At 45.2% G+C, this 27,544-nt stretch overlaps 1 protein-coding gene across 3 annotated transcripts in view; it reads left to right on the plus strand.

The window, feature by feature from the left end:
- The window catches only part of URI1 (URI1 prefoldin like chaperone), a 364,636-nt gene that overhangs the window by 294,437 nt on the left and 42,655 nt on the right, over window positions 1-27,544 (plus strand). For all 3 annotated transcript variants that reach the window (XM_085638966.1, XM_085638965.1, XM_085638967.1), the window contains one exon: window positions 5,117-5,253. In XM_085638966.1, coding sequence (XP_085495092.1) covers window positions 5,117-5,253 — 137 coding nt within the window. The remainder of the gene's footprint in view (window positions 1-5,116; window positions 5,254-27,544) is intronic.

The following is a 27,544-nucleotide window of genomic DNA, read 5'->3' on the forward strand; positions in this document are numbered from 1 at the left end:
GTCTTGTGTGATTGGGCATTTTTACCATTCTTTGTGGGATTCTTCGCTGACTAACTTACCATTAATTCCGGATGACCTCCGTATTGATGTTGAACAGCTTATAAGAGATGGCCAACAGGCGGCCAAGCTGATAATTAGATGTGGCATGGATACTACTGATTCAGTAGGTCGGGCCATGGTGTGTCTTCCAGTTAGGAAGTTTACCTTTTCACATTCTTCTTTCAAAGCAGTTTTGTATACTGGTATGCATTACTGTTGACTTGCAGTATCCCTTTTAGAGACAAATTACTTAAGCCAATTTGAGACCTTGTATACAGAGTGTATACTTGTTTTTAGCGAATACTCAGAATTTCCACTTCAGGGTAATTTTGGTCTCTAGGAATGTGTAATTAGTTCATATTGGTTGCGATTCCTGAAGGAGTAGGATATCCATTCTGTACTGTTTGGGGCCTTAAGGATCACTCCTCTTTTATTCCTAATTTTATTGAGCAACCCGTTTACATTCCAGTTAACTATTCATAGATGACCCTGTGTTGTCAGCTGGCTCTGTGCCCTTAGTATGCAATGTGTTGTGATGGCCTGGCATCATCGTTCGGTCTAGTGCCGAATAGTGTGGAAACCCAGACATACCCTGTATGATGTTGAACTGTAACAGAAATTAACAATACCTCCCCACCCTTCCTTAATGTTAATTATGTCAGATGATGCATGTGATAAGCTCTCTCCTCCTGCTGAACTACTAAACCAGTCCATATATCAAGAACTCTCATGATTCCCAACATACCAAATTACTGATGTTTACAAAAGGGCTGATGTCTAACATCCCAGAACTATGTTCAATCCGAGATGATTGAGAGTGCCCCGGTCTCTAAGTTAGTGACCAAGATTGCGTACACCCTTTATTTCATTCCTGCATCCTGGGCCTGATATTGCATGTTCATGAACCCTTTGTGGGCCCTCTGAACCTGGCCATGGGCTGGCTCCGGCACCTTTAAGTTATTACCCATCGTTACTGACAACTTACAGTTTATCTTAGCTCATGGTGAAGACTGTGGTGAAGCTGGCCTATTGTCCTCCCAGGGACCCAGATTCGGAGTGTGCTTGCAGGTCCAGCTCAACTTCTCAGCAACCAGATCTGTATCACCTGCAATGTTACTTTCTAATGTTTTTGTGCATGCAACTGAGACGATGCATTTGGTCTCCATTTTTAGTCTGGTTGGATTTATCTTGCCTCCCCCGGTCATTGTTTGACTTAGTTCCTCTTGATTGTGTGCGAAAAAAATGTTGGGGCACCTCTTTAGAAACTCCAAAGAGAAACTGAGGTTTCCATGGACTTCATTCAAGTATGCTTACTATTTCTGGAGTTCTACTCCTTGTGACTGATATTCCCAATGGCCTGTTTGGATATTCTCAATGGCCTGTTTGGATATTCCCAGTGGCCTGTTCGTATAGCTTATGCCTACTCTTGCAAACTACAGATATTACCAATCTCCTTAAGGACTTGGTGGGGGAAGCTTCTACCACACAGTCCGCGTATATATTTAATTACTTTGCTTTTGTCTCAATATGCTGGTCTTCTCATATGACGGTCTTTGATGGAAGTTGTTAAGAGTAGAACAACTTTAAATTCTTTTCTACCTCCGATTAGGTCATTTTTGATCTATATTAATAATTTTGAAAGTAGCCTTGGTAATAGAACTTGTATATTGTACTGAATTACTAGTTTATACTATGGGCTTAATTCCATTAATATTCTCGAATGATCTGGACATCATCATCCTCACCGAAACCTGGCTAAAGAGTTCCTCTGCTCCCATCCTTGACCTACTGGTCCCCCCTAGTCATGATATACTTCGCCTGGCTAGAACTGAGAAACCCGGAGGGGGGTTAGCCTGCATCTATCGAAACACAATCACAGTTAATCAAGCAGACTCCATCTCCTTATCCTCCTGTGTATATATCTGCACCAACATCTCTGATGACAAGGGCATCATCTGCAAACTTAACATAATATACCACCCCCCGGGTGACAATCTGAAGTTCATTGATGAACTAATGGAAGTCATTACAGCCAACACCAACTCACAAGTGCCGCAGATCTTTCTGGGAGACTTCAATCTCCATTGGAACAATACTGGCGATCATGATGTAAGCGGTCTCAAATCCTTTCTGTCAGACCAGGACCTGTCCCAATTCTGCGCCAGCCCAACCCACAACAAGGGGGAGACATTAGACCTCATCATAGCTAAAACAAACACTATATCACTAGAATCCATCTCCCAATGTGACTGGACTGATCCCTACAGCATATTCCTCTCCATCAACAGTGAGGTATCTCCAAAATGAAGCCAACCTACAAAAACAATACAAAGGAAAAGGAATATCCAAAATTTTAATCCCAACACCTTGGTATCCCAATGCAATTCCGCCCTGATCCCCTCAACAGACATGGCTGACGTTCACTATCTCACAGACTTTTACAGTGCCACTATGCTTGAAATCCTTGATACCACAGTGCCCCTCCAAGATAAAAACGTCTCCTCCAAAATCTCCAAATCATGGTTCAATAAGAACCTAAACTCGGACCGGCGCAAGTTAAGACTAGCTGAGCGAACATGGAAATCAGCACCCTCCACTGATCACCTATACCAACTTAGAGCACTGAGAAATTCTTACAACAGAAAAATCTTAAAAGCTAAAGCAAACTTCTTCAAAACACAGCTGAGCCAAGCCATTAACCGTCCCAAAAAGCTATTCGAAATCCTAAAACAACAATCCCGAAACTGCGGCGAGCTTGCCAAATTCTTCCTAGAAAAGACTAGAACCACTGAAAATGACGTTCAATACAAGAAAGACCTCCAACAAACTACTGACCAGGAGTCTTTGCTTTACACACAGATCAAGGACCTTTTTAGCTTTCCGATCGAAGCTCCAAAAAACAATGCCATCTGGCACTCCTTCTCACCCATCCCGGAACACGAAATCTATAGTACCCTGCTAGCGATCAACCCTGCCAAACATTTCTCTGATCCCCTACCCCCATCTGTATTCAAAATGATAAAGACCTCTATTCTACCCCTATGGGCAAAAACTGTTAATGCCTCTCTGAGGCAAAGCTCCATACCTGCCTGCCTTAAAATAGGGCAGATCACACCTATACCAACAAAAGCCAATTCCCTCTCCACAGACCTCAACAACTATCGCCCTATATCCAACATCCCCACTCTGGCGAAACTATTGGAAAAATGTGTACAAATTCAACTTTGCAACCACATTGAGAACTTCAACCTCCTAGATAAACACCATTCCGGCTTCCGTCTAGGCCACAGTACCGAAACAGCACTCACCCACATAATGGATGACATTTAAAAATGTTAGATCATAACGAATCGTGCCTATTGATACTTTTTGACCTATCTTCTGCTTTCGACACGGTTAAACACGACAATCTACTGTCCCTACTTGAACGAAGGATGGGCCTAACCGGTCCAGTATTACAATGGTTCACCTCCTTCTGAAGCAACAGAACTCAAAGAATCAAGATGAAGCAATCATTCTCTCAACCATTCATGGTCACCCTAGGAGTGCCACAGGGATCAACACTATCACCAATCCTTTTTAATCTACTCATGGAACCCCTTGCCAATGCGCTGAGTTCTGCAAACATTCTAGATCACCTATACGCAGACGACCCACAACTATATATGAAAATCTCCTCACCAGATTACTTCATCTCCCTCCACGCTATTCTTCATAAAACCCAAAGTTGGCTCAATGGTAACCACCTCATGCTCAACATCAAGAAAACTGAATTCCTCCTCATCTCCCCTCCCAATCATACACCCAAGATAAACTTATGGCTGAAGCATCTAACTTCCTTTGATTGCGCCCCACACACCATTGACTTCGCAAAATCCCTGGGAGTGACCCTGGACAAACATTTAAACTTGCAGGCGCAAATCTACAATGCCACCAAGGGAGCCAATTATCAGTTGAGTATCCTAAGGAAACTTAAACCCTTCCTCCCACAAACTGATCTAAAAATGGCGGTACAAGCTCAAGTACTACCAAGACTGGACTATGGAAGCACCACTCTATGCGGTCTTCCAAAATACAAGCTAGCACTGCTCAGAGCGTCGCTTAACGCTGCGGCCAGGCTGGTCACCGGAATAAAAAGAAATAACCACATTACCCCGGCCTTGAAGGCTCTGAACTGGCTACCCTACGAGGCGAAAATACAACTAAAGATCGCCTGCATGACACACAAAGCCCTACATAGTAACACCCCCAGCTATTTAGCCCAAAAGCTAGAGCGGTCAGGAGGATGCAGACATTCGCGAAGTTCGAGCTCACTACTACTAAAACCTCAATCCTTCCACAAAAAGAGAACTGGGTGCAGAGCTTTCGCAGGTATTGCACCGAAGATTTGGAACACCCTTCCCCCATATGTACCCAGAAACTCCTCCTTTACCGCCTTCAAAAAAGAAGTCAAAATGTTTCTAATGAACAAATTAACATCCTAAAACTTTAACTCTCTGATAACTATTTGCCACCGATTATATCCAAACACCAATGTCTACCTCTTTTGTATTGTATGCGATTTCCGATTGTATGTATAATTATGTGATAACAGTGTACTGTAAAGCGCTCTGATACCCCCGTGGCTCATGTCCGCGCTATATAAAACTTTATAAATAAAAATAAATAAATACAATTCCCCCTCTCGAGATCTTCAATCTTGATATTTTAATTATTTGGGTTTTTTTTCCAGTATTTTCTCAGACTTGGACATCTCTATCCTCTTTGAGATCTGCAATGTTCTGTATCTAAGTTGATATCTTTGGCCACAATAGCGAAGGGCTTCAGTTTGGCTTTCTGGCGATTCAAGTTATTAAATTGGCTATATGTTTTCTTTTCATAATACCTGTGTTGCATGTTATTAATGCATTCATTCAAGTTTGAAATAAAACAAGCCTCACAGTCTATGTAACAGTGTTAATCCAGGCTGTTGAATTGCATTCATGCATTCAAAAATATGTATGAATGAAAAAGCAGGGTTTCAATGTACTGTCTAGTAATATCTTAATTTGTGTTCCTTTTGCATTTTATATTTTAGGTAAGAATAAACACAGGAAAAAATACTACTTTAAAATTCAGCGAAAAAAAGGAGGAAGCAAAACGGAAAAGGAAGAACAGCAATGGTAATGGGCACACAGAACTGCCACATATTAAAACTCCCGCAGATATTTACAGGTAGAAAACACACTCTTCATTGTCTGTCACCTGTTAGACATTTAGTTATGTAAAAGACTGCAGTCTGCCTAGTTTATAATCTCTAGAGTTAATTGGTCTTTGGATAGAGGGATAAAATTCAAACTTTTGCAGAAATGGTCAGGATTGTTTTCTTGACATTTTGGCCTCTGATATTGCAGAGCACCTTATGTTACTAAGCCAAAGTGTCATAAACGATTAGTGTTGACTTAGACCGTGCTCTTCATCGTTTTATAATAGGTCTCCAAGAAATCAGCTCTTGTGAGCATGGTTGACTAATCTGAGTGCAAAACCAGATTGCTGCAGTCGCATAAGATCTCTCTGATGCTTAATGAAGATATACAGCAATTTCTAGATTCTTATTGACCAAAGGTTCACTGTGAAAGTGAGATTCTGAGGCGGATACAGTTTGACAAGCGTATTGTGATTGCTTTATTTTTTGGGATTTCATTAGATCATATGTTCAAGTATGCCTTGACTAAACAAATTGCATATTTCGGTCCCAACTGACAAAATGAAAAATATGAAAATGGTATATACAAGTGTGGTTTTGTGAGAAGAAACATTGATTGGGAAGTTTAGAAAAACTAAAACACAATGCACTCTTGAATTTGTCTTTTTCGCCCCCATGTGCCAGACACAATATCAGACTTAAGAGTAACTGAAAATTAGATTTTTCTGATGGCTACATCTAACCCCGGATTCCTCACCTTGTGAGCACACCAGGCTCAGACTAGATCCTTGTGATTTTCTCAACAATTCCTTCTCAAGCCAGAAGGTGGCGTAGTGTGGCTCCGTGTCAGAACCGCCCCACCCCGGAAGTCATGTCAGTGGCACAATATAACCGGCCCCTTCGATTGTTGAAGACAGTTACTTTCTTTCCACTCCTCCCAATGCCGATCTGGAGCTCCCTCCCTCTCTTCTGTCACTTGACAGAACGTTTTGTCCAAATATTTACAGTGTGCAAGGCACATGTCTACCCTTATGATTACAGGGTTTAAAACCCTGCAAGGATTGCTTTGAACAGATGTCAGTGACTGACCTCCACAAGGTTTGTCTCTGGTGTAAGGGCTCCATGATTTGAAATCGTGAGACTCTTGCTCTCAGATGAATCAAAAGGCCATCTGGGACCGCAAGACCAAAAAGCGTTGCAGATCATTGTAGAAAAGCGTGCAAGGCCCTTTACCTGTTAAGGATGTGGATGCTTTGGCAGTCCTGAGTCCGATACCAAGAGAGATAGTTATCATATTTGAAATATTCAGGCAAGATCCAAAAGGAGACACAAATCAAACTGTGACTCGCCCTCTTCTTGCCATTCTCATCAGTAGAAGTCCGGCTTACCTTAGAGTTTTTCATTGTTCCATTTCACCCCCTTACCCTGGAACTTGGTTCCTGAGTTGGTCTCCTTATGCAGCCTGAATTTCTGGGTCCATCTGCAACACACCAGCATATCCACTATTTCACAGAATCCATGATGCAAATTTTTGGAACCCTGCTATATCCTGCTGGTGCGCCTCTGGGCCTAAGGAGGCCTCCAGTAAGATTTCAGCTGGTGTATCCGTCCCCAGCACTGACTGTGCCTCCTGACCCCTTTCCGTGATCCACCGACTCCAGGGCTCAAACTTACCCTGACTCCTTACACAGCACCAAGACCCACACTTGTCTCTTGTGCTTTGATGCCACTGGTGCCAGAGGAAAAGCAAGTTCTGTTGGATTTGGAAGCAAATCCACAGCGACCTCTGACAAAGTCACACCCTCCTCAACCGCAGTCAGGTTTGGATGGAACACTAACTTTACCGCAAAATTTTCTGATCTGCAAAACAACAGTGACTAGGTTGATGAATTTGAAATGTATGATTACGAAAAACAGTCTCTCCGCCTGGTTCCTCAAAGGAGGAATCTGCTTCTCTTGCAATGTTGAGCTAGAGGATTGCAGTAGTCCATGACACACAGCTACCCTCTGTGAGGTGAAAACAAACACCCTCACCGAAATCCTGCAGCCAGGGCAGACTTCAGCAGAGCCACTCCTACCCTTCAATGAGGCAGTCAAGGACACTCTCATGGGTGCCTAAGCGAAGCCAAAATCTGGCACTTTTGTCAACCACCAAATAGCCAGGAGACAGAGACCAGTTCTGGCGATTCTGCATCCTCTTCTGGAAAACTTGTGGTTGCAACAGCAGGGAGGGTCTTGCACCCAAGTCTGCACAACTTGCACCTACAGGCTTTGAGATTGAGCAGCGACAGTTCGTGACCTTTGATATCCCTACCAAACTGGTGAATTTGATTTTGGCAGCCAGGCGTCCCTCTACTAAGAACATCTATGTAGGAGAAGTGTGTTGCTTGGTGTTCTTCCCAGTATGTGGAACTCTTACAGACCCAGTTGTCCGATGTTCTCCTTTTCTCCCTGCCTCTAGCCTAGCGAGGTCTTGCTGTGGGAACAGTAAAAGGTTTTTTGTCAGCCTTATCAGCTTTTCTAAGATTGCTTGATCAGCCGTCTCTGCTTAAATCACCTGTTGTGACGGCCTTGTTGAAAGGACTGACCCCTATGTTCCCCTTCAAACCCTTTGTGATACCCCAGTGAGACCTTAATCTGATTATCACATTCTTGATGTGCACCCCATTCAAGCCAGTGCACAGTTGTCCTCTTAGGTGCTCATGTTAAATACTGTTTTCCTCATTGCAACCACATCTGTGCATCACTAGTGAGCTGCAAGTACTTCCTGTTCAAAAACCACACCCCTCCTTTTTTCCAGACCAGTTAGTGCTAAGGACCAAAAGTTGTAATGCCTTTCCATATTAGACAGTCTGTCACACTGCATATGTTCTTTGCTCTTCCCCCATCCACCCAATGAGGAAGAAAGACTCTATTGCCTTAACCTGAAAAGAGCTCTGCGCTTCCTCATCGATCATACCAAGCACCACCAGGTGGATGATCAGCACTTGGGGGATTTTTCTGGTGTGAAGAAAGGAAGAGCAGTGCAGAAAGAACGATCTCCAGATGGATTCTTTTTGTATGAAGCTCTTCTATGGACTGGCCAGCAACCAGCCATCTGAAGGTCTGCAGGCTTAATCCACCAGAGTCAAAGCTGCTACTACCAAGTTAGCACACAAGTGCTTGTTTTGGATAGCTGCAAGGCTGCAACGTGAGGGTCAGTATACAAGGTCATGAAATACTACTTCCTGGATAGCCAGGTCCAGTGGGAGGGGTATTTTAACCTTTTAGTCCTGCAGGACTTTCTGGTCTGAGCCTGTGTATAGACCCACCCACTGGAGAGGTACTGCTTTGGTATCTGTTCTCAAGGTGAGGAATCTTCCTTTAGAAGTATCCTTTAAAAGAACAAGTAACCTACCTTCGGTAACACTCTTCACTCTGATTTCAGATTCCTCACCAACCTATCTTTCTCCCCTTTCTGTGGAATGGGCTCCTTTGACCCATACCAAAAAGATTTCAATTCGAGATCTGCACACTGGCGCAGTCTGATTACTAAAGACCACATGTCTGATGACGTGAACAGATAGCAAAAGGAAATGGACGATGCATGGTTGAGACAGTTATATTGTGGCTGTTATGTCCCTTCCGCGGAGGGAATGAAGCCAACTACGGGAGCATGGGGAAAACAGAGAAACTCTCTAGGTCTAGTCTGGTCCCTGGGGGTATTCACAAGGTGAGGAAACTGAAGTTGGAGTATTCACCGCAATGAGCGATATGTTAATTGGACAGATTGGACTGATAAGCCAAAAGAGACTTGGGTAAAATGAAGAGGCAATGATCAAACTTTAACCTATCTCCCAACCCCGGTACGCAATATAACCCAGGGTAATCCCTAAAGGTGTTCACTTGGAGACCACTGCACTGTCTAGTTGTTGGATCGGCATAACTCCATATATCCTATATACCCAATTAAAGTCAAAATCACTTGTGCAGTGTCAGCATTTGTAAAACTGCAGTCATTAACAACAGAGCAGCTCATAAACCGTGTCTGCGTCAGGTAGAGGCTTTAATGGTGTACATATGTAATGATCCATGTACCTTCTCACTTTTATTGGACAAACTAGCTTGGTTTGCCTAATGGAAGTGCCTGTTGGGTGACAAGGTAAGAAGCAAACCAGTTACCCACTATCATTGTCCACCATCAATACTCCCTTAAAGGGCCTTCTGGGGAATGTCACAATTGCTCTTCAAACCCCAGCAGACCTCATAAAAAAAAATATCTGCAATGCAATAGGTCTGGCATTTACGCGAGTCTGAGCTATTGGTATTGTAAATGGCAATACCTTTTATTTATGTTTCGATTTTTAAAACCTAAATAAAAGTAATTGTCATTTACAATGGCAATAGCTTAAACTGAAGCAAATGCGAGACTTATTGCATTACAAATGCTTGAAGGCATCGCTGAGTTGCCCCCTTCCGTCTCCAATGGCCCCTGAAGAGCTCCCCATTTACTACAAGTTAAATAAACAAGCCGGTGGACACAACTGCGCTTGGGAGACCCACCTGCCCTCTTGCAGTAAGAGAAACTCATTAAAGAAAATAGTGCTTACAAACCAAATTAGACGTACCATCCAACAACCGAAGGAAAAGACCCAGTCCTCATGGAAGGTTACAAATGAAGACAAGGCGATACTAAGGAGGGACTAACAAGCCTAATAACAAATCCGAAACCAGCACGTTTGAGGCATGTGAGCTGTAGATCACATGCTTTGGGTACTCCTGCCATCTAGTGTTTGGTCCGGAGGTTTGCAAGTTGTTTTTCTTTGGAGAAGTCTTTATAGTCACGAGGTAGGTGACTGCTCCTTTTGTTGATAGTGCGCAATGGCATTGGCTCTATTATTAGATTTGTTTTTTCCACCATCTGGTTCGGACGTGAATTGCTGCGCTCCTGTTCAACATAGTTTCTAGGGTTCCTCTCGGAGCTCAATCCACTTACCCTAGAAGGTATTGTTATTCAATCGCGTGTCCCATTCTGTGTGTCTCATATCGGTTTAGAAAAGACTCTTTTGATCGGAAACTTTGTGGAAGCCCATCGGGCCTAGCCGCGTCAAGCCACCTTGCAGTCGATGGAATGGACTCCATTTAAATTCTGTCCTCTGTGCCATGTCAATTGCCTGCGCACCAACGTGCACGAAGTCAGCAACTTGTGCCTCTCCCCGGAGCATAACAAACAGGACTGCGACGCGTGCAAATCCTTCCGATCCAACAAAACGCTCCATGACCATCAGGCTCAAAGCCACGATGCAACAACACAGCGGGTCCATTCCGGATCTCTTCGGAGAAGACTCTGAACCAGACATCTACGACGCGCAAGGAGCCAAGGATGAAGAGGAGCTGATTTCTGTGTCAGAAGCAGACTCCGACATAGACGAGGAGCTTCCGCAGGGTCAGCGTACCGTGAGTATTGATCCTCCCCTGCCTCAAACTCCACCTCTGCCCAAGAAAAATGCTCAGTTCCCATCTCTGCCTTCGGGCCAAGGTCGCCACCGAGAACACATTTTGAACGCCCCGCCTTCGGGCATGGCACCAAAACAAATATCAAAGCCTTCCGGCTCTGGATCGAGTCGGCCGCATTCGGGCACCGAGCCAAAACAATCTGCTTCGAAACCGAAACACGTTTCGAAACCAACTCCTTCAGTACCGAAACAATCTTCGGATCCGAAGACTTCAGCGCCGAAAACCTCAGCTCCAAAAATATTAGCACGGAAAGATAAAACTGGTCCTACTCGATCACAGGCACCTCGTTTCGACGGCCTGCCTTCCAACCCGGAGCCGAAACAGAAAGAACTGGTGATCAATCCCAAAATTGGACATATCCACGCAAAATTGACATCAAAATGCAAACCGAAACAGAGGACATATACCACATTCCATTTAAGAGTTTGAACGTTGGCACTAACCCTTCTCCTCCCCCTCTACTATCATCTCATTCCCCACCAAACCCCCATCAAATTCACCACTACAAACACCTGACAACCAGGATGTTGGGGTTAGAGTAGATAATGATAGTCCTGATCCATGGACTGATTATAACATAGATCCAAACACTGATAATGATCCAGACCTAGACCCTACAAAGCCCTCTCCACCTGATGATAATGTAGGGTAAATAGAACTGATAAATAGGGCTGCTAAATATCATGGAGTTCAGCTGCATAAAGAGTCACTTGAGGAGGATTTTCTCTTTGAAACACTGAGCTCTTCCCAAAGATCCACTCACACATTGCCTATGATTAAGGGTATGATTAGACACGTGGACCACTCCTTTAAAGATCCAGTTCGCGCACGAATCCTTACTCCACGGGTAGATAAAAAGTATAAAGTTGCACCATCGGATCCAGTTTACATCAAAGGTCAGTTACCTTTAGATTCCTTAGTGGTTTCTAATGCCCGTAAACTGGCAAACTCACAAACATCGGGGATGACCCTCCTCCAGACAAGGAATCTAAATTAATAGATGCCTCAGGGAAAAGAGTAGCTGCGAAGGCAGCCAATCACTGGTGTATTGCCAATACCCAGGCTCTCTTAGCCAGATACGACAGAGCACACTACGACGAATTGGAACAATTGCTCCAATTACTACCTAATGAACAGAAGTCTAAGGCAAACGACCTATGTCTGGAAGAAAAGCTTATGTTCGAGGCATATGAGCTGCAGATCACACACTGTGCATAGATCGCCATCTGGTGTTGGGCCCGGATGTTTTTGTCTTGGAAAAGTCTTTGGAAGTCACAAGATAGGTGGCTCCTCCTTTGGGCAATAGTGTGCATGGGCCTCAACTCAATTGTCAGATAGTTTTTTTCCGCCATCGGGCTCAGATGTGTTTATCGCGCTGCAGTTCGGTGTCGTTACCGATCATCTTTTCGAAGCAAAATCCTTCACCCATACTTCGGTATTGTTTTGATCGCGTTCCCATTTGACGCGCATCTCTTCAAACTTCAAATCTTCAATTTCGGTCGTCGACGCAGGCATTTGGGTCTACCTGCGCCATTAGGCATTTGGCTCATTGAAAGGACTCCCTTCAAAAAGTGTCCTAAATGTGGATCCAAGTTTCCACACGCCGATCTTCATTAGGTGTGTAACCTCTGCCTTTCACTCGAGCACGAGGCCAAATACTGTCTAGCTTGTGCCTCTTTCCGCTCCAAGAAGACAGTTCGGGATCGTCGAGCTCGAAGAACCGTGGCTCGATCATCGACATCGATTCCAGACAACATCTTCCAGGAAGGCATCAACGTACCGGAGCAGGAGCAGATCCAACAGGGCAACATCAGCTCCTCCGAAGCCGACGATTCCGACGTCGAAGACATCACTCCGGGACAGCGGGTCATAATTACTGACGTCGACCCCTCTCCACCACCCATTCCCAAAAAGGCTTCAGACACACCTTCCCCTTCGGGCCTAGGTGCACACCGGGACAAAACTTCTCACGCCACGCCTTCGGGCTCGGCAAAGAAGTCGATACAAAAGCCTTCAGGCCACTCGGGATTGAGCAAGCCTGCCGTTGATGCCGAAGCTCCATCCCCGGTACCAAAAAAGAAACCACTACCTTCCTCCTCACCAACGCCTAGCTCCACATCGACACCTTCAGCGCCGAAATCCACCGGTACGGAGGTCCCAGCTCCGAAAAAATAGTCTGATCCAAGCAAACACCTGGTTCCAAAGACCTCGGGTGCTCAGCCTTCGGAGCCCAAAAAACCCTTGGAACCAACCAAACACCCGGTTCCGAAGACCACTGGCGCTCAGCCTATGGATCAGAAAAGAACATCGGAACCTATCAAACAACCGGTACCGAAGACCCTACCGGAACCAAGAAACTCCCGATTCCAGGCCTAAGGAGCACAAAATGACTCCAAAACCCGACGCACAAACAGTTGGACCCGAAAAAAATCGGCACCGAAACAACATACTTCAGAGGAGGAGCTTTTTCGACCAGATCCAACCCCCAAAAACCCTTCAAAAAGACTCCAAGACAGGTCAACTTGTACTTAGCCCTTCCAAGAAACGGAAAATGGACAGGCCTGTACCAGCTCCACTTCCTTTAAAAAAGACATTGCAACTTCTCCTTTAAGGATTACTTCACCACCTCCCCCTCCACACCACTCTCCTATCCCTTATTCACCGACCTCACCATCTCCTCCACCTCAGGATGATGATGACACCTCTGACGACCAAGGGGATGATCAACCTTTAGGGGAACCTAGTCCTCCTGGTAACCCAAAAGACCCATGGGAGGATTATGACACACCAGATGTCCCAGACACACCTCAGGACGACATCTACCAATCTAGACCATCCCCCTCCTGGGGACACTATAGGGTTCACTCAGCTCATACACAGGGCAGCAGAATACTACGGGGTGAACTTACACACAGATCATGTAGAGGAAGATTTCCTCATGGACACTGTTGCACCATCTCAAAGGTCCACTTCCATTCTTCCAATGTTAACAGGGGTAATCAAACACGCTCCTGAAGTGTTTAAGGATCCTGTAAGGGCCAGAGTCATTAACCCCAGGGTAGAGACGAAGTACAAGTCTTCCCCAGCTGATCCTGTTTATATTAAAGGGCAGGTACCCTTGGATTCCTTAGTGGTCTCCAACGCCAGGAAAAGGGCTAATTCACAAACCACATGAGGTGCTCCACCTCCTGTTAGAGTCAAAACTGCTGGATGCATCTGGTAAAACGAATGGCGTCCCAAGCAGCCAACATATGGAGGATTGCCAACACACAGGCTTTGCTCACTAGATATGATAGGGCACACTACGACGACCTAGAGACCCTACTACAACACCTTCCGGATCAATACAAAACACGAGCTAATGATCTCATCCAGGAAGGCAAGCTTATAACCAATACCTCCATTCGTTGTGCTCTGGATGCTGCAGACACAGCATACCAGTGTCCTTTTAAGCAGACATGCCTGGCTATGCATTTCCAGCTTCAAACCAGAGTTTCAAACCACCATAATAAATCAACCATTTGATCAGGAACACCTATTTGGGCCCACTGTAGATTCGTCTTTAGAGAACATGAAGGATACTGACACTGCCAAATCAATGGGAGCTTTGCAATCGCAAGCTCCCAGAAGTTCCTTACGTCGCTCCTCTTATAGGGGTGTATCTAGAGGTTTTACCACTGATAACCCCTCCACTTTATTTATTTGTGTATTTTGTAAAGCGCAACAGCTGCCCCAATGGGGCGTCCCGGCGCTGATAAATCATGGAACTTAGAGGCTAGGCACCAATGGGGCATTATATGGGGAAGAGATGTGTTTTCAGGGACTTTCGGAATGCTAATTCGGTTTGGCAGGCTCGTAATGCAAGAGTACCCACCCAGACCTCATCTAACAAAGGCTATTACAGAGGAGGCTACAGGGGCAATAACAATAAGGGTAGAGGCAAAACTACCAATACTCGTACCGCCTCCACCCCTAAACAATGACTTCCCACCACTCTACTCCGGTTGGGTGAAGATTGCTACAGTTCCACCTATCTGGAACAACATCACAGAAAGGTGGGTGAGACAAATCATCCGATCAGGTTATTGCCTAGAGCTCAATTCATCTCCCCTAAACATACCACCCAAACAGCGTCCAATGTCAGCAGAGCACTTAACACTTCTAAAACAAGAGGTACTTTCCCTCCTAGAAAAACATGCCATAGAACCAGTTCCCCTTCATCACCAAAACACAGGGGTTTACTCCCTGTACTTCCTCTTTCCAAAGAAGGACGGAACTCTGAGACCCATCTTGGACCTCCGACCATTAAACCTCTACATACAATCAGACCATTTCCACATGGTCACTCTTCAACAGTTCCTCCCGCTACTCAAACAAGGCGACTTCCTTGCCACATTAGATCTCAAGGACACCTACTTCCACATTCTCATTCACCCTTCTCACAGGAAATATCTTCTGTATGTGGTGGACGGACAGCATTACCAGTTCAAGGTTCTCCCATTCGGAGTCACCACAGCACCCAGGGTCTTCACAAAATGTCTGGCAGTGGTGGAGCCCACCTAAGAAGACAACAAATTCACGTCTTCCCATATTTGGACGACTGGCTCATAAAAGTCAAGTCACATACCCAGTGTGTATATCACACATTCGCCACAATCCAACTACTTCACGATTTAGTGTTTACCATAAACCTCGCAAACTCGCCCCTCCAACCATCCCATGTCTACCAATATCTGGGTGCCATAATAAACACCTCAAAGAGCCTTGCTTATCCCAGTCCAGCCAGGATAGCAAGCATACAAGACCTTATAACAAGATTCCAGCCACAACACTCACTTCCAGCTTGAGTGTTCATGCAACTCATAGGGATGATGGCCTCTTGCATATTCATAGTACCTCATGAAAGACTCCAGATGCGCCCCTTACAGAAATGCTTGGCACATCAGTGGAACCAAGCTCAAGGTCAGATAACAGATCTGGTATTGGTGGACGGCCGCACACATCACTCTCTGCAGTGGTGGAACACCCAAAACCTTTCCAAAGGGCGACCGTTCATAGAGCCGGTTCCACAGATTGTGCTAACAGCAGAGGCATCACTCACCGGCTGGGGAGCTCATCTACTTCATCAAACCATGCAGGGCTCATGGACACCTCAGCAATGGCTACTCCACATCACCCATTTGGAGTTACTAGCAATCTTTCTGGCATTAAAATCATTCCAGAAACAGATATCAGGCAAAGCTGTCTTAGTCCACATGGACAATATGACAGCAATGTACTATTTACAAAAACAGGGTGGGACGCACTCTCTCCAGCTCGCTCACTTAGCACAGAGCATATGGAGTGGGCCATTCCTCAAAACATATTCCTGTTAGCCCAACATCTCCCAGGAATTGAAAATCACATGACCGATCTGTTAAGTCGGCAGACACAACCGATTCACAAGTGGGAACTTCATCCACAAGGTTTTCAGATGTTTTTCCAAATGTGGGGGCAGCCAGAGATAGATCTCTTTGCCACACATTACAACACAAAATGCCCAAGCTTCGCCGCCAGATATCCACACCCATTGTCCAAAGGCAATGCGATATGGCTGAAGTGGTCAGGCAGATTTGCGTACGCTTTTCCATCTCTCCCTCTCATTCCATTATTGGCACGCAAGCTGCAACAGCAGTCGCTAACACTGATCCTAGTTGCTCCACCATGGGCCAGACAACCCTAGTACACAACATTACTGGAACTATCAGTAGTCCCGCACCAAAAACTACACCTCTCCCCACAGCTCTTAACACAGAACTATGGAGGGATCAGACACCCAGATCCAGCACAGCTCAACCTGGCGATCTGGCTCCTGAAGTCCTAGAGTTTGGTTATCTCAATCTTCCACCTGATTGTATGAACGTTATCAAAGAAGCTAGGCGCCCCACCACTAGTGCCTGCTATGCAGCCAAGTGGAAAAGATTTGTTATGTACTGTAACAATAACATCAATCCTCTAGATGCCTCCACTCGGCACATCATACGTTCCCTGCAGCATCTTCAAAGATGTAATCTAGCATACACATCAATTAGATTACATCTCGCTGCCATTGCAGCTTACCTACAAAATAGCATCTGTCATTGTTCAGGGTGCCTGCCATTAAGGCATTTATGAAAGGCCTCAAAAGAATAATTCCTCCCAGGGTACTTCTCTCCCCAGTGTGGAATTTAAACATCGTCCTTACAAGATTAATCGGTCCTCCATTCGGTCCTCTACATAAATGCGAGCTACAAATTCTTACACGGAAAGTCGCTTTCCTCGTAGCTATTACATCTCTTAAGAGTCAGTGAGCTACAGGCACTAACTATTCAAGTACCATTTTTACAACTCCATCATAACAAAGTGGTTCTCAGGACAAATCCCAAATTCCTTCCTAAAGTTATCTCTCCCTTCCATCTCAACCAATCTGTTGAGTTTCCAGTGTTTTTCTCGCAACTACAAACAGTAGCAGAAAGAGCTCTTCATACACTAGACGTAAATAGAGCACTCCTTTACTATATTGACAGAACAAAACCTTTTCGCAACACAAAACAACTTTTTGTATCCTTCTCACCACCACATAAAGGCAATCCCATATCAAAGTCTGGGATTGCACGGTGGATTGTCAAATGTATACAAATTTGCTATCACAAAGCAAAACGTACACTGTCTATTCCCCCTAAAGCCCACTCTACCTGAAAGATAGGGGCTTCAATGGCATTTTTAGGGAACATTCCCTTAGATGACATCTTCAAAGCAGCGACATGGTCTACACCGCACACATTCACAAAACACTATTGTGTAGATGTGCAGCTAAAACAACAAGCTAGTGTGGGCCAAGCTGTACTTAAAATGCTACTTCAAACTACTGTAACAGATACTGGTGGTCGCCGCTAAGGAGGAGTACTGCTATGCAATCTATGCACAGTGTGTGATCTGCAGCTCATATGCCTCGAATGGAAAATGCTACTTACCTGTATGCATCTGTTCTTGGCATGTAGAGCTGCAGATTCACAAACGCCCACCCACCTCCCCGGCTACCTTTATCTGTTCCAGTATTATCTTATTTAGATACAACATACATGAACATCTATTTCTGTTTCGCACATAACTTCATCATTTCCCTTCTTGGCGAAAAAACTATCTGACGATGAAGTCGATGCCCATGCGCACTATTGTCCAAAGGAGGAGCCACCTATCTTGTGACTTCCAAAGACTTTTCCAAGACAACAACAAAGTGCAAACGTCCGGGCCCAACACCAGATGGCGATCAATGCAGTGTGTGAATCTGCAGCTCTACATGCCAAGAACAGTTGCATACTGGTAAGTAGCATTTTCCTTCCAACACATCTATTAGATGCACTTTAGATGCAGCTGACACTGCGGCTCGTGCAATCAACACCAGTGTCTTGCTAAGAAGACACGCCTGGCTTAGAATTAAAGGATTTAAACCTGAAGTACAGGCTTTTATTTTAAACACACCCTTTGATAAGGAGCATCTCTTTGGTCCTGTTGTTGACACTTCCTTGGAAAAGATGGAAAAGGACACAGACATGGCAAAATGTATGGGAGCCCTGCAGTCCCCATCTAACAGGGGTTCTTTTTGTTTCTCCTTCTACAGGGGGCTCCAAAAACCTCCACAGACAACATCTCTACATCATAAAAAGGCAACGCTAGTCCTCCTCTTCAAGAGGTTACTTTCAAGGAGGATTTAGAGGCAATAATGGCAAGGGAAGAGGTAAAGGTTCCACACCCCGCATCTCCTCCTCAACAAATAAACAGTGACTTTTCTCCCCTTCCAATCATGCCACACCTGTTGGGGGATGTCTCTCTTAATTCCTCCCCATCTGGCATTCAATAACTGCAGACAGATGGGTCCTAGGAATTATCCAATCTAGTTGTTGCCTGGAGCGTACAGACTATCCCCCAAACATCCCTCCGCGTTCACACAAAATGTCACCAGAGCATCTACACCTCCTGAAACAAGAGGTTCAGTCTATTTTGCAAAAGGGAGCTAAAGAGCATGTGCCATTACAATATCAACTCTCGGGCGTGTGCTCCTATACTTCCTCTACCCGAAAAAGGAGGCTCTGTCAGGCCCATATTAGACCTCGGAGAACTCAATCAATATATTCACTCCGATCACTTCCATATGGGCACTCTTCAAGTGCTCCCACTCCCACAGCAAGGCGACTTTGTCTACTGTAGACTTAAAGGACGCATACTTCCATATTCCAATACATCCCGCTCATCGCAAATATCTCAGGTTTGTGGTAGTGGGACAACACTACCAGTTCAAAGTGCTTCCATTCGGAATCATCACTGCTCCCAGAGTATTCACCAAATGCCTAGCAGTAGTCGCTGCTCACCTGCGAAGACAGCATATTCATGTCTTGCCGTACTCATCAAAGCCAGTTCTTACCCAAGGTGTCCCCAGGACACTCAAATAACACTGCAATTTCTGCAAAAGCTCGGGTCAAGGTGAATGTGTTAAAGTCCCATCTCCAACCCTCCAAAATACAAACGTATTTGAGACCCACTCTGGATACTCAAAAAGCTGTAGCCTGTCACAATGCTGCCAGGATCTGCAATATTCATGCTCTAATCTCCTAGTTGCAACCCAACCAATCACTACCAGCTCTGGTATACATCAAGGTGCTAGGAATGATGGCGTCTTGCATCATCATAGTTACCCATGCAAGACTTCATATGCGTCCCTTTCAAGAATGCTTAGCCCGTCCGTGGAATCGGGCTCAGGATCAATTAACAGATCAAGTGTTGGTAGACGGCCGCACCCATTGCTCTCTGCAGTGGTGGAATCCACAAAACTTATCCAAAGGTCTGCTCTTCATCGACCCAGTTCCGCAGACAGTGCCAACAGCAGACGCATCAGTCACTGGTTGGGGAGCTCATCTCCAAACTCACACAGTTCAAGGTTTGTGGACCCAGAAACAAAATCAACTTCACATAAATCATTTAGGGCTGCTAGCAGTATTTTTAGCGCTCCAAGCCCTCCAGACGCGTCTTGCAGGCAAAGCTGTTCTAGTCCGCACCGACAACATGACAACCAGGTATTACATACAAAAACAGGGGGGGGGGGGTGTCACACACTCCCCAACTGTCACTTGCTCAAGTCATATGGAAGGGGCTATACGTGAACATCTTCCAGGAGTAAACAATCAACTTGCAGATCTTCTCAGCAGGCAAAGACAACAGATTCACAAATGGGAACTTCACCCTCAAGTTCTCCTCCCGTTCTTTCAGATGTTGGATTTTCCACAGATAGATCTGTTTGCCACACACGAAAACACAAAATGCCCAAACTTCGCCTTCAGGTATCCGCACCCATTGTCCAAAGGCAGTGCACTATGGATGAATTGGTTAGGAATATTTGCCTACACTTTTGCTACCCTGTTAGAGCTCTCAGTAGTTTCTCATCAAAAACTACATCTCACACCCAGTCTCCTCACACAGCGCCATGGAGACATAAGACACCCGGATCCCAAAGAACTCAACCTGGCGATATGGCTCCTGAAATCATTGAGTCCACCAGACTGTATCAACATTATTAAAGCGACCAGAAAGCCTACTAGAAGGGCTTGCTACGCAGCTAAATGGAAGCGGTGTGTTATATATTATAATAACAACCATAGCAACCCGTTAGATGCTTCCATTCAAAATATCATTTGTTATTTACTACACTTGCAGCAGTCAGGATTGGCTTATACGTCTGTTTGTTTACATCTCGCTGCAATAGCTGCATACCTTCAAAATAGATGTGAACTGCAATTTCTCACTTGAAAAGTTGCTTTCCTCATTGCTATTACATCACTGAGGAGAGTTGGTGAGCTTCAGGCACTAACCATAGCGGAATCATTTTTCCAACTCGACAAAGTTGTTCTTCGCACTAACCCGAAGTTCCTGCCTGAAATAGTATCTGCCTTTCACATCAATCAATCTGTTGAGTTACCCGTGTTCTTTCCTCAACCAGATTCAGTAGCAGAACGAGCTCTACACACTTTAGATGTTAGAAGAGCGTTATTATATTACAAAGAAAGAACAAAATCATTTTTTAACAACTCTTTATGGCTTTTGCATCACCACACAAAGGCAATCCTATATCTAAATCGAGTATTGCTCGGTGGATTGTCACATGTATTCAAACATGTTATGCTAAAGCGAAAATAACTTTACGAATATCCCCTAGAGCGCATTCCACTGGCAAACTAGGGGCTACTATGGCTTTCTTAGGAAACATCCTTATAGCTGACATCTGTAAAGCTGCAACATGGTCTACACCGCACACATTCACCAAGCACTATTGTGTAGATGTTTTTAGCGAGACAGAAAGTGAATGTAGGACAGGCAGTACTTAGAACACTCTTTCAGACAACTGCAACAGCTACAGGTTAGCCTTCGCTTTAGGAAAATACTGCTATATATTCTATGCAAAGCATGTGATCTACAGCTCACATGCGTCGAACGGAACATGTTACTTACCCTGTAAGCATCTGATCTTGGCATGTAGAGCTGTATATTCACATGCACCCTCCCTCCTCCCTGGACACCTGTGTTTGTTGCAGTTCTTATTATTCACACTACATATGCGTGGACATCACTATACTACACTTACTCCATTCTCACCCTCTTACGGGAAAACAATCTAACAATGGAGACGATGCCCATGTGCACTATCACCGAAAGGAGGAGTTACCTACCTTGTGACTGGAAAGACTGCTTCAAAGAAAAACAACTTGCAAACATCCGGACCCAACACTAGATGGCAGGAGTATGCAAAGCATGTGAATCTACAGCTCTACATGCCAAGAACAGATGCTTACTAGGTAAGTAACATTTTCCTTATGAAGGACAATGACACAAGCCAATGACAAATAAGGGCGAGGAGTGGGTGGGGCTTAAAGTATATACTTCAATACAGCATGTTGTGCATGCACTGCCCAGGCTCGACCTAAAAACAAGGCTTCTAGAATGCCTGTTGAAGGGGCATTTTATAAATGACGGACTGGGCAAAGAGAACTCTATTTTTCCTCCACTCTGAATAGTCCCTTTAAATCTGACATCCCCTCTAGAGTATTCTACAGGTGTAACGGTAGAGGAAACAATTTTATAGGAAGAGGGAAAGGTACTCCAAGATGTACCTTCCAGTTCTCTAACAAGCAGTGACTTGATACCACTTCTCCCCTGAACATTCATCACCTGTCGGGGGAAGATTACAACAGTTTTCTCTCCACTTGACAATCCATCACAACAGACAAATGGGTTTGGAGTATTATCCAACATGGTTATTGCCTGGAGCTTACCAGTGATCCTCTCAATATTCTACCTCGCATTCACAAACTCTTGCTACAACACCAACAGCTTCTCAAACAAGAGGTACAAGCTCTCACGCAACACAGCACATTCGGCCTCTACAGGAATGCTTACGTCAGTGGAATCAATCACAGGGTCAATTAACAGATCTAGTGTTGGTAGACAGCTGCACTCATCGCTCTCTCTGCAGTGGTGGAACACACATATCTATCAAAAGTGCGGACGTTCAGCAACCCCATTCCACAAGTTGTACTAACAGCACACGCATTTCTCGCAGGTAGGGGTGCCCATCTCTAGCATATGACAATTCAAGGTTTATGGGAGACAAAACACAGAAGTCTCCATGTCAATTTTTTTACTTGGAGCTTCTAGCAGTTCAACTATCTAAAAGCTTTCCAACCTCACATAATAAAGAAAGATGACCTAGTCTGGATGGACAATACGACAGCCATGTACTATGTACAAAAACAGGGGGGGACACAAACTCTACAGCTGTCACACCTCTCTGACCATTTGGCATTGGGCAATACATCACAAAATTCATCTTCTGGCAGAACACCTTCCAGGAATAAATAACCAATTTGCCGACCTCCTCAGCAGGATGCAGCAACAAATACATGAATGGGAAATTCATCCCCAGGTTCTCCTCGCATACTTCCAGAAATGGGGATTCCCTCAAATAGACCTCTTTGCTACAGCATAGAAATCCAAATGCCCAAACTTCACCTCCACATTCCCACACCATCTATCCAAAGGCAATGCCCTATGTATGAACTGGTCAGTAATATTTTCTTATGCTTTTCCACCTCTCCCTCTGCTTCTATTTTTGGCTCGGAAACTGAGGCAGACATCACTCACACTGATTCTAGTAGCATCTGCGTGGGCTCATCGATCGTGGTTCACCACACTGCTAGAGTTGTAAGTAGTTCCACACCAAAAACTGCACCTCACTTCCAACCTTCTCACACAGAACCATGGAGAAATCAGACATCCAAACCCCAAGGAGCTCAACCTAGCGATCTGGCTCCTGAAGTCATAGAGTTCGGATACCTAAATCTACCACCAGATTGTATGATGATCCTTAAAGAAGCAAGGAAACCTACCACTAGAGCATGTTATGCAGCAAAGTGGAAAAGGTTTGCTATATATTGCAATAACACAATTGATCCGCTAGATGCATCTGTACAAAATATTATGTTCGAAGCATATGAGCTGTAGATCACATACTTCTGCACAGATCGCCATCTGGTGTTGGGCTCGGATGTTTGAACTTTGTTATTGTAGAAGTCTTTGTAGTCACAAGAAAGGTGACTCCTCCTTTGGTTAGCAGTGCTCATGGGCATCGACTCCATCTCCAGATTGTTTTTTTCCGCCATCAGGTTCGTATGTAATCTGCTGCGCTCCGGGTGGACTTTGTTTCAATGCCCCTTCGACGCGCAACAGCTCTCACCACTCGACGGTATTGTCTTGATCGCGATCTCTCAACGCGTATCCAGTTCCAAAGAAATGTTCAAGTCCGGTCGTCGACGTGGGCCGTTGGGCCGATCGGTGCCATCAACCAGCATATGGAAAGGACTCCATTCAAAAAATGCAAGTGTGGGGCTAAATTCCCACACACACATCTCCACGAGGTCTGCAACCTTTGTCTCTCTACTGAACACGAGAGTCGACACTGCCAGGCCTGTGACTCTTTCAGGTCCAAGGAAACTATACGTGATCGCTGGGCTCGACGACACAAAATGTCCAGATCAACTGTTTCGGCGCCGGACAACATCTTTGAGGCAGGCCCCGACGATCCAGAGACAGGGAATGAACAAGCCAGCGTCTCGCAAAGCCGACGAATCGGCCTCAGAAGACCAATCGATTACTCCAGGTCAACGGAGCGCGAGTACCGACGTCAACGCCCCTGCCCTGGAAAAACAAAAGGCTCCAGTAACACCTTCACCTTCGGGTCTGGGTCAACACCGTGACACTACTTCAGAAGCTCCAGGCCCAGCTCCGAAGCCCGAAAGCCTTCAGGCAGCTCGGGATCGAGCCAGCCACACCACGGTGCCGAAAAAGCATCTTCGGCACCAAAGCATAAACCCAAGGTACTGTCAACACCAGAATCTTCAGCACCAAAAGCGAAACCCAAGGTACCAGACTCTTCTGCACCGAAGCAAATTCAACCCAAGCCTTCGGATCCGAAAAAACAGCCTAAATATTCGGAGTCGAAAACTCCACCTAAGCATAAGGACATAAAAACCCTTGTAAAGCTAAAGAAGACAGGCCAAAGCACCAATCAGAGCCCAAGTCCTCGGAGCCGAAAAAGACAACGGATCCAAGGAACTTTTCCACCCAGATCGACCGGATCCTAGGCAAAAAAAACTCCATATTGACCCCATTACTGTCCAGGTCACCTCTAAACCACCTAAGAAGAGGAAATGGGACACCTCAAACACCTGAGATACCCTCCAAGAAAAAAGACTCCTCCACCTGACCTATGATACCTTTCTCTACACCTCCACAGCTTCCAAGCATTATACTCTCCAGCACACTCTCCAGTGCCTCCTCTTTCACCTGCACCACAACAGGATGATGAGGATTTAGAAGGTGGGGATGAAGATATAGACCTACCACATGATAATACAGATACTGATGATGACGCCCACAGTATCCCACCTCATGACTCTTGGGACGATTATAATGTCCCAGATGTACCTGAGCCAGACTTGTATCCCTCCAGACCATCCCCTCCAGAGGAAAATGTAGGGTTTGCGCAACTAATAAATAGAGCTGCACAATACCATGGGGTTGAACTCCATTCTGACCCCCTAGGGGAGGATTTTTTATTATAGACATTCTCGCAACCTCAAAAAACAACAAATACTCTCCCTATGCTCAAAGGGATGATTAAACATGTCCCAGAGGTTTTTAAAGGTTCGGTCAGAGTCAGAGTGCTCAATCCTAGAATTGAGAATAAATACAAGCCAGCTCCAAGCGATCCAGCTTACATTAAAGGCTAACTCCCTCTGGACTCAGTAGTGGCAAATGCCCGTAAACTGGCAAATTCTCAAACCACAGGTGATGCCCCTCCGCCAGACAAAGAGTCTAAACTACTGGACGCATCAGGTGAGAGTTGCGTCCCACGCGGCAAATTTGTGGCGTATCGCCAACTCACAAGCTTTACTTGCAGGGTTTGACAGGGCTCACTATGATGAGCGTGAAAAGCTCATGCACCATCTTCCAGACGAATACCCGACCAAGGCAAATGATCTTATACAAGAGGGGAGGTTTATCACAAACACCTCTATAAAATGTGCCCTCGATGCAGCAGATACAGCATCCCACACAATTAATACAAGTGTGTTGTTACGTAGACATGCATGGCTGCACATATCTGGTTTTAAACAAGAGGTACAATCTACCATCCTCAATCAACCATTAGATCAGGAATACTTGTTTGGACCCACTGTGGACTCCTCTTTAGAAAAGATGAAAAAGGACACACAAACAGCCAAATATATGGGAGCTCTACAAGCAACAACTAGTAGAGGTTCTTTTCATCGCTCCTCTTATAGGGGCACCTCCAAGACCATTGGTACAGAAACCACCTCTTCCACTTATAAAAGCCCCACCCAAACATCCCCTAACAGAGGTTATTTTAGAGGGACGTACAGAGGCAATAACAGAGGGAGAGGGCGTGGTTCTAATACCCGCAACTCCCCCACCACAAAACAGTGACCCCCTCCACTCCCCCCTAGTCGGGGGAAGACTATCACAGTTCTAACCTGTATGGAATTCCATCACCACACAGGTGGGTAAGACAAATTATCCTGAATGGTTACTGCCTGGAACTCACTTCTACTCCTCCCCACATATCTCCCAAACAGCGTCCAATGTCGACAAAAAATTTCACGCTTCGAAAAAGCAGGATGTTCTCTCTCTCTTGCAAAAGCATGCAATAGAACCGGTTCCCTTGCATCACCAAGGTACAGGGATTTTCTCCCTTTATTTCCTCATTCCAAAAAAGGACGGCACTCTCAGGCCAATATTAGACCTCAGACCATTAAACCTGTACATACAATCCGACCACTTCCACATGGTCATGCTACAACAGGTCCTCCTGCTCCTTCAACAAGGCGATTTCCTTGCCACTCTAGATCTCAAGGACGCCTACTTCCACATTCCTATTCACCCTGCTCACAGGAAATACCTACGGTTCGTAGTGAACGGACAACATTACCAGTTCAAAGTCCTTCCATTCGGAGTCACAACAGAACCCAGCGTCTTTACAACAAGATGTCTCGCAGTGGTAGCAGCCCACTTAAGAAGACAACACATTCATTGTCATAAAAGCCATTTCACACAGCGAGTGTGTACAAAACACACACAACACAATTCAGCTGCAACACAACTTACGAATCACAATAAACCTCACCAAGTCACATCTCCAGCCATCCCACACCCAACAGTATCTAGATGCAACAATAGAGACTTCCAAAGCTTTTGCATACCCCAACCCAACCAGGATAGCCAGTATGCAAGCCCTCATAACAAAATTTCAACTGCAACACTCGCTACCAGCTCGAGTGTTCACGCAGCTAATAGGGATAATGGCCTCTTGCATCTTAATCGTCCCTTACGCAAGACTCCTGATGCGTCCATTACAGGAATGTCTAGCACAACAGTGGAACCAAGCTCAGGGTCAACTTACAGATCTGGTGTTGGTAGACAGCCGCACATATCGCTCTCTGCAATGGTGGAGCACACAAAATCTATCCAAAGGGTGGCCGTTCTTAGACCTGGTTCCACAAATAGTGCTAACAGCGGATGCATCTTACCGGCTGGGGAGCTCATCTCTCAAACTACACCTTTCAGGGTATGTGGACCCCTCAACAAACTACTCCACATCAATCACCTGAAGTTACTGGCCATATTTCTCACCCTAAAGTCATTTCAGAAACATCTCCCAGGCAAAACTGTCCTTGTCTGAACGGACAACATGACAGCAATGTACTATATACAAAAAGAAGGGGGACAGTCTCTGCAGCTTTCACGCATAGCCCAAAGCATTTGGAGATGGGCCATTCCTCAAAAGATATACCTCTTATCAGAGCATCTACCTGGGATACACAATCAAATTGCGGATCTGCTCAGTCGTCAACAGCAGATTCACGAATGGGAACTTCATCCGCAAGGTCTTCATCCGTTTTTTTCAAATGTGGGGCCACCCAGACATAGATCGGTTTGAAACACATTAAACCCCAATATGCCCAAACTTCGCCTCCACACCCATTGTCCAAAGGCAATGTGATATGGATGAACTGGTCAGGCAGATTTGCGTACGCTTTTCCGCCTCTCCCACTCATTCCGTTACTGGTGCGCAAGCTCAAACAGTCTCTCACAATGATCCTGGTTGCTCCAACATGGACCCGACAACCATGGTTCACAACGCTGCTGGAACTCTCAGTAGTCCCACACAAAAAGTTGTGC

Source organism: Triturus cristatus, chromosome 12 (genome assembly GCF_964204655.1).
Source record: "Triturus cristatus chromosome 12, aTriCri1.1, whole genome shotgun sequence".
Classification (NCBI taxonomy): Eukaryota; Metazoa; Chordata; class Amphibia; order Caudata; family Salamandridae; genus Triturus; species Triturus cristatus.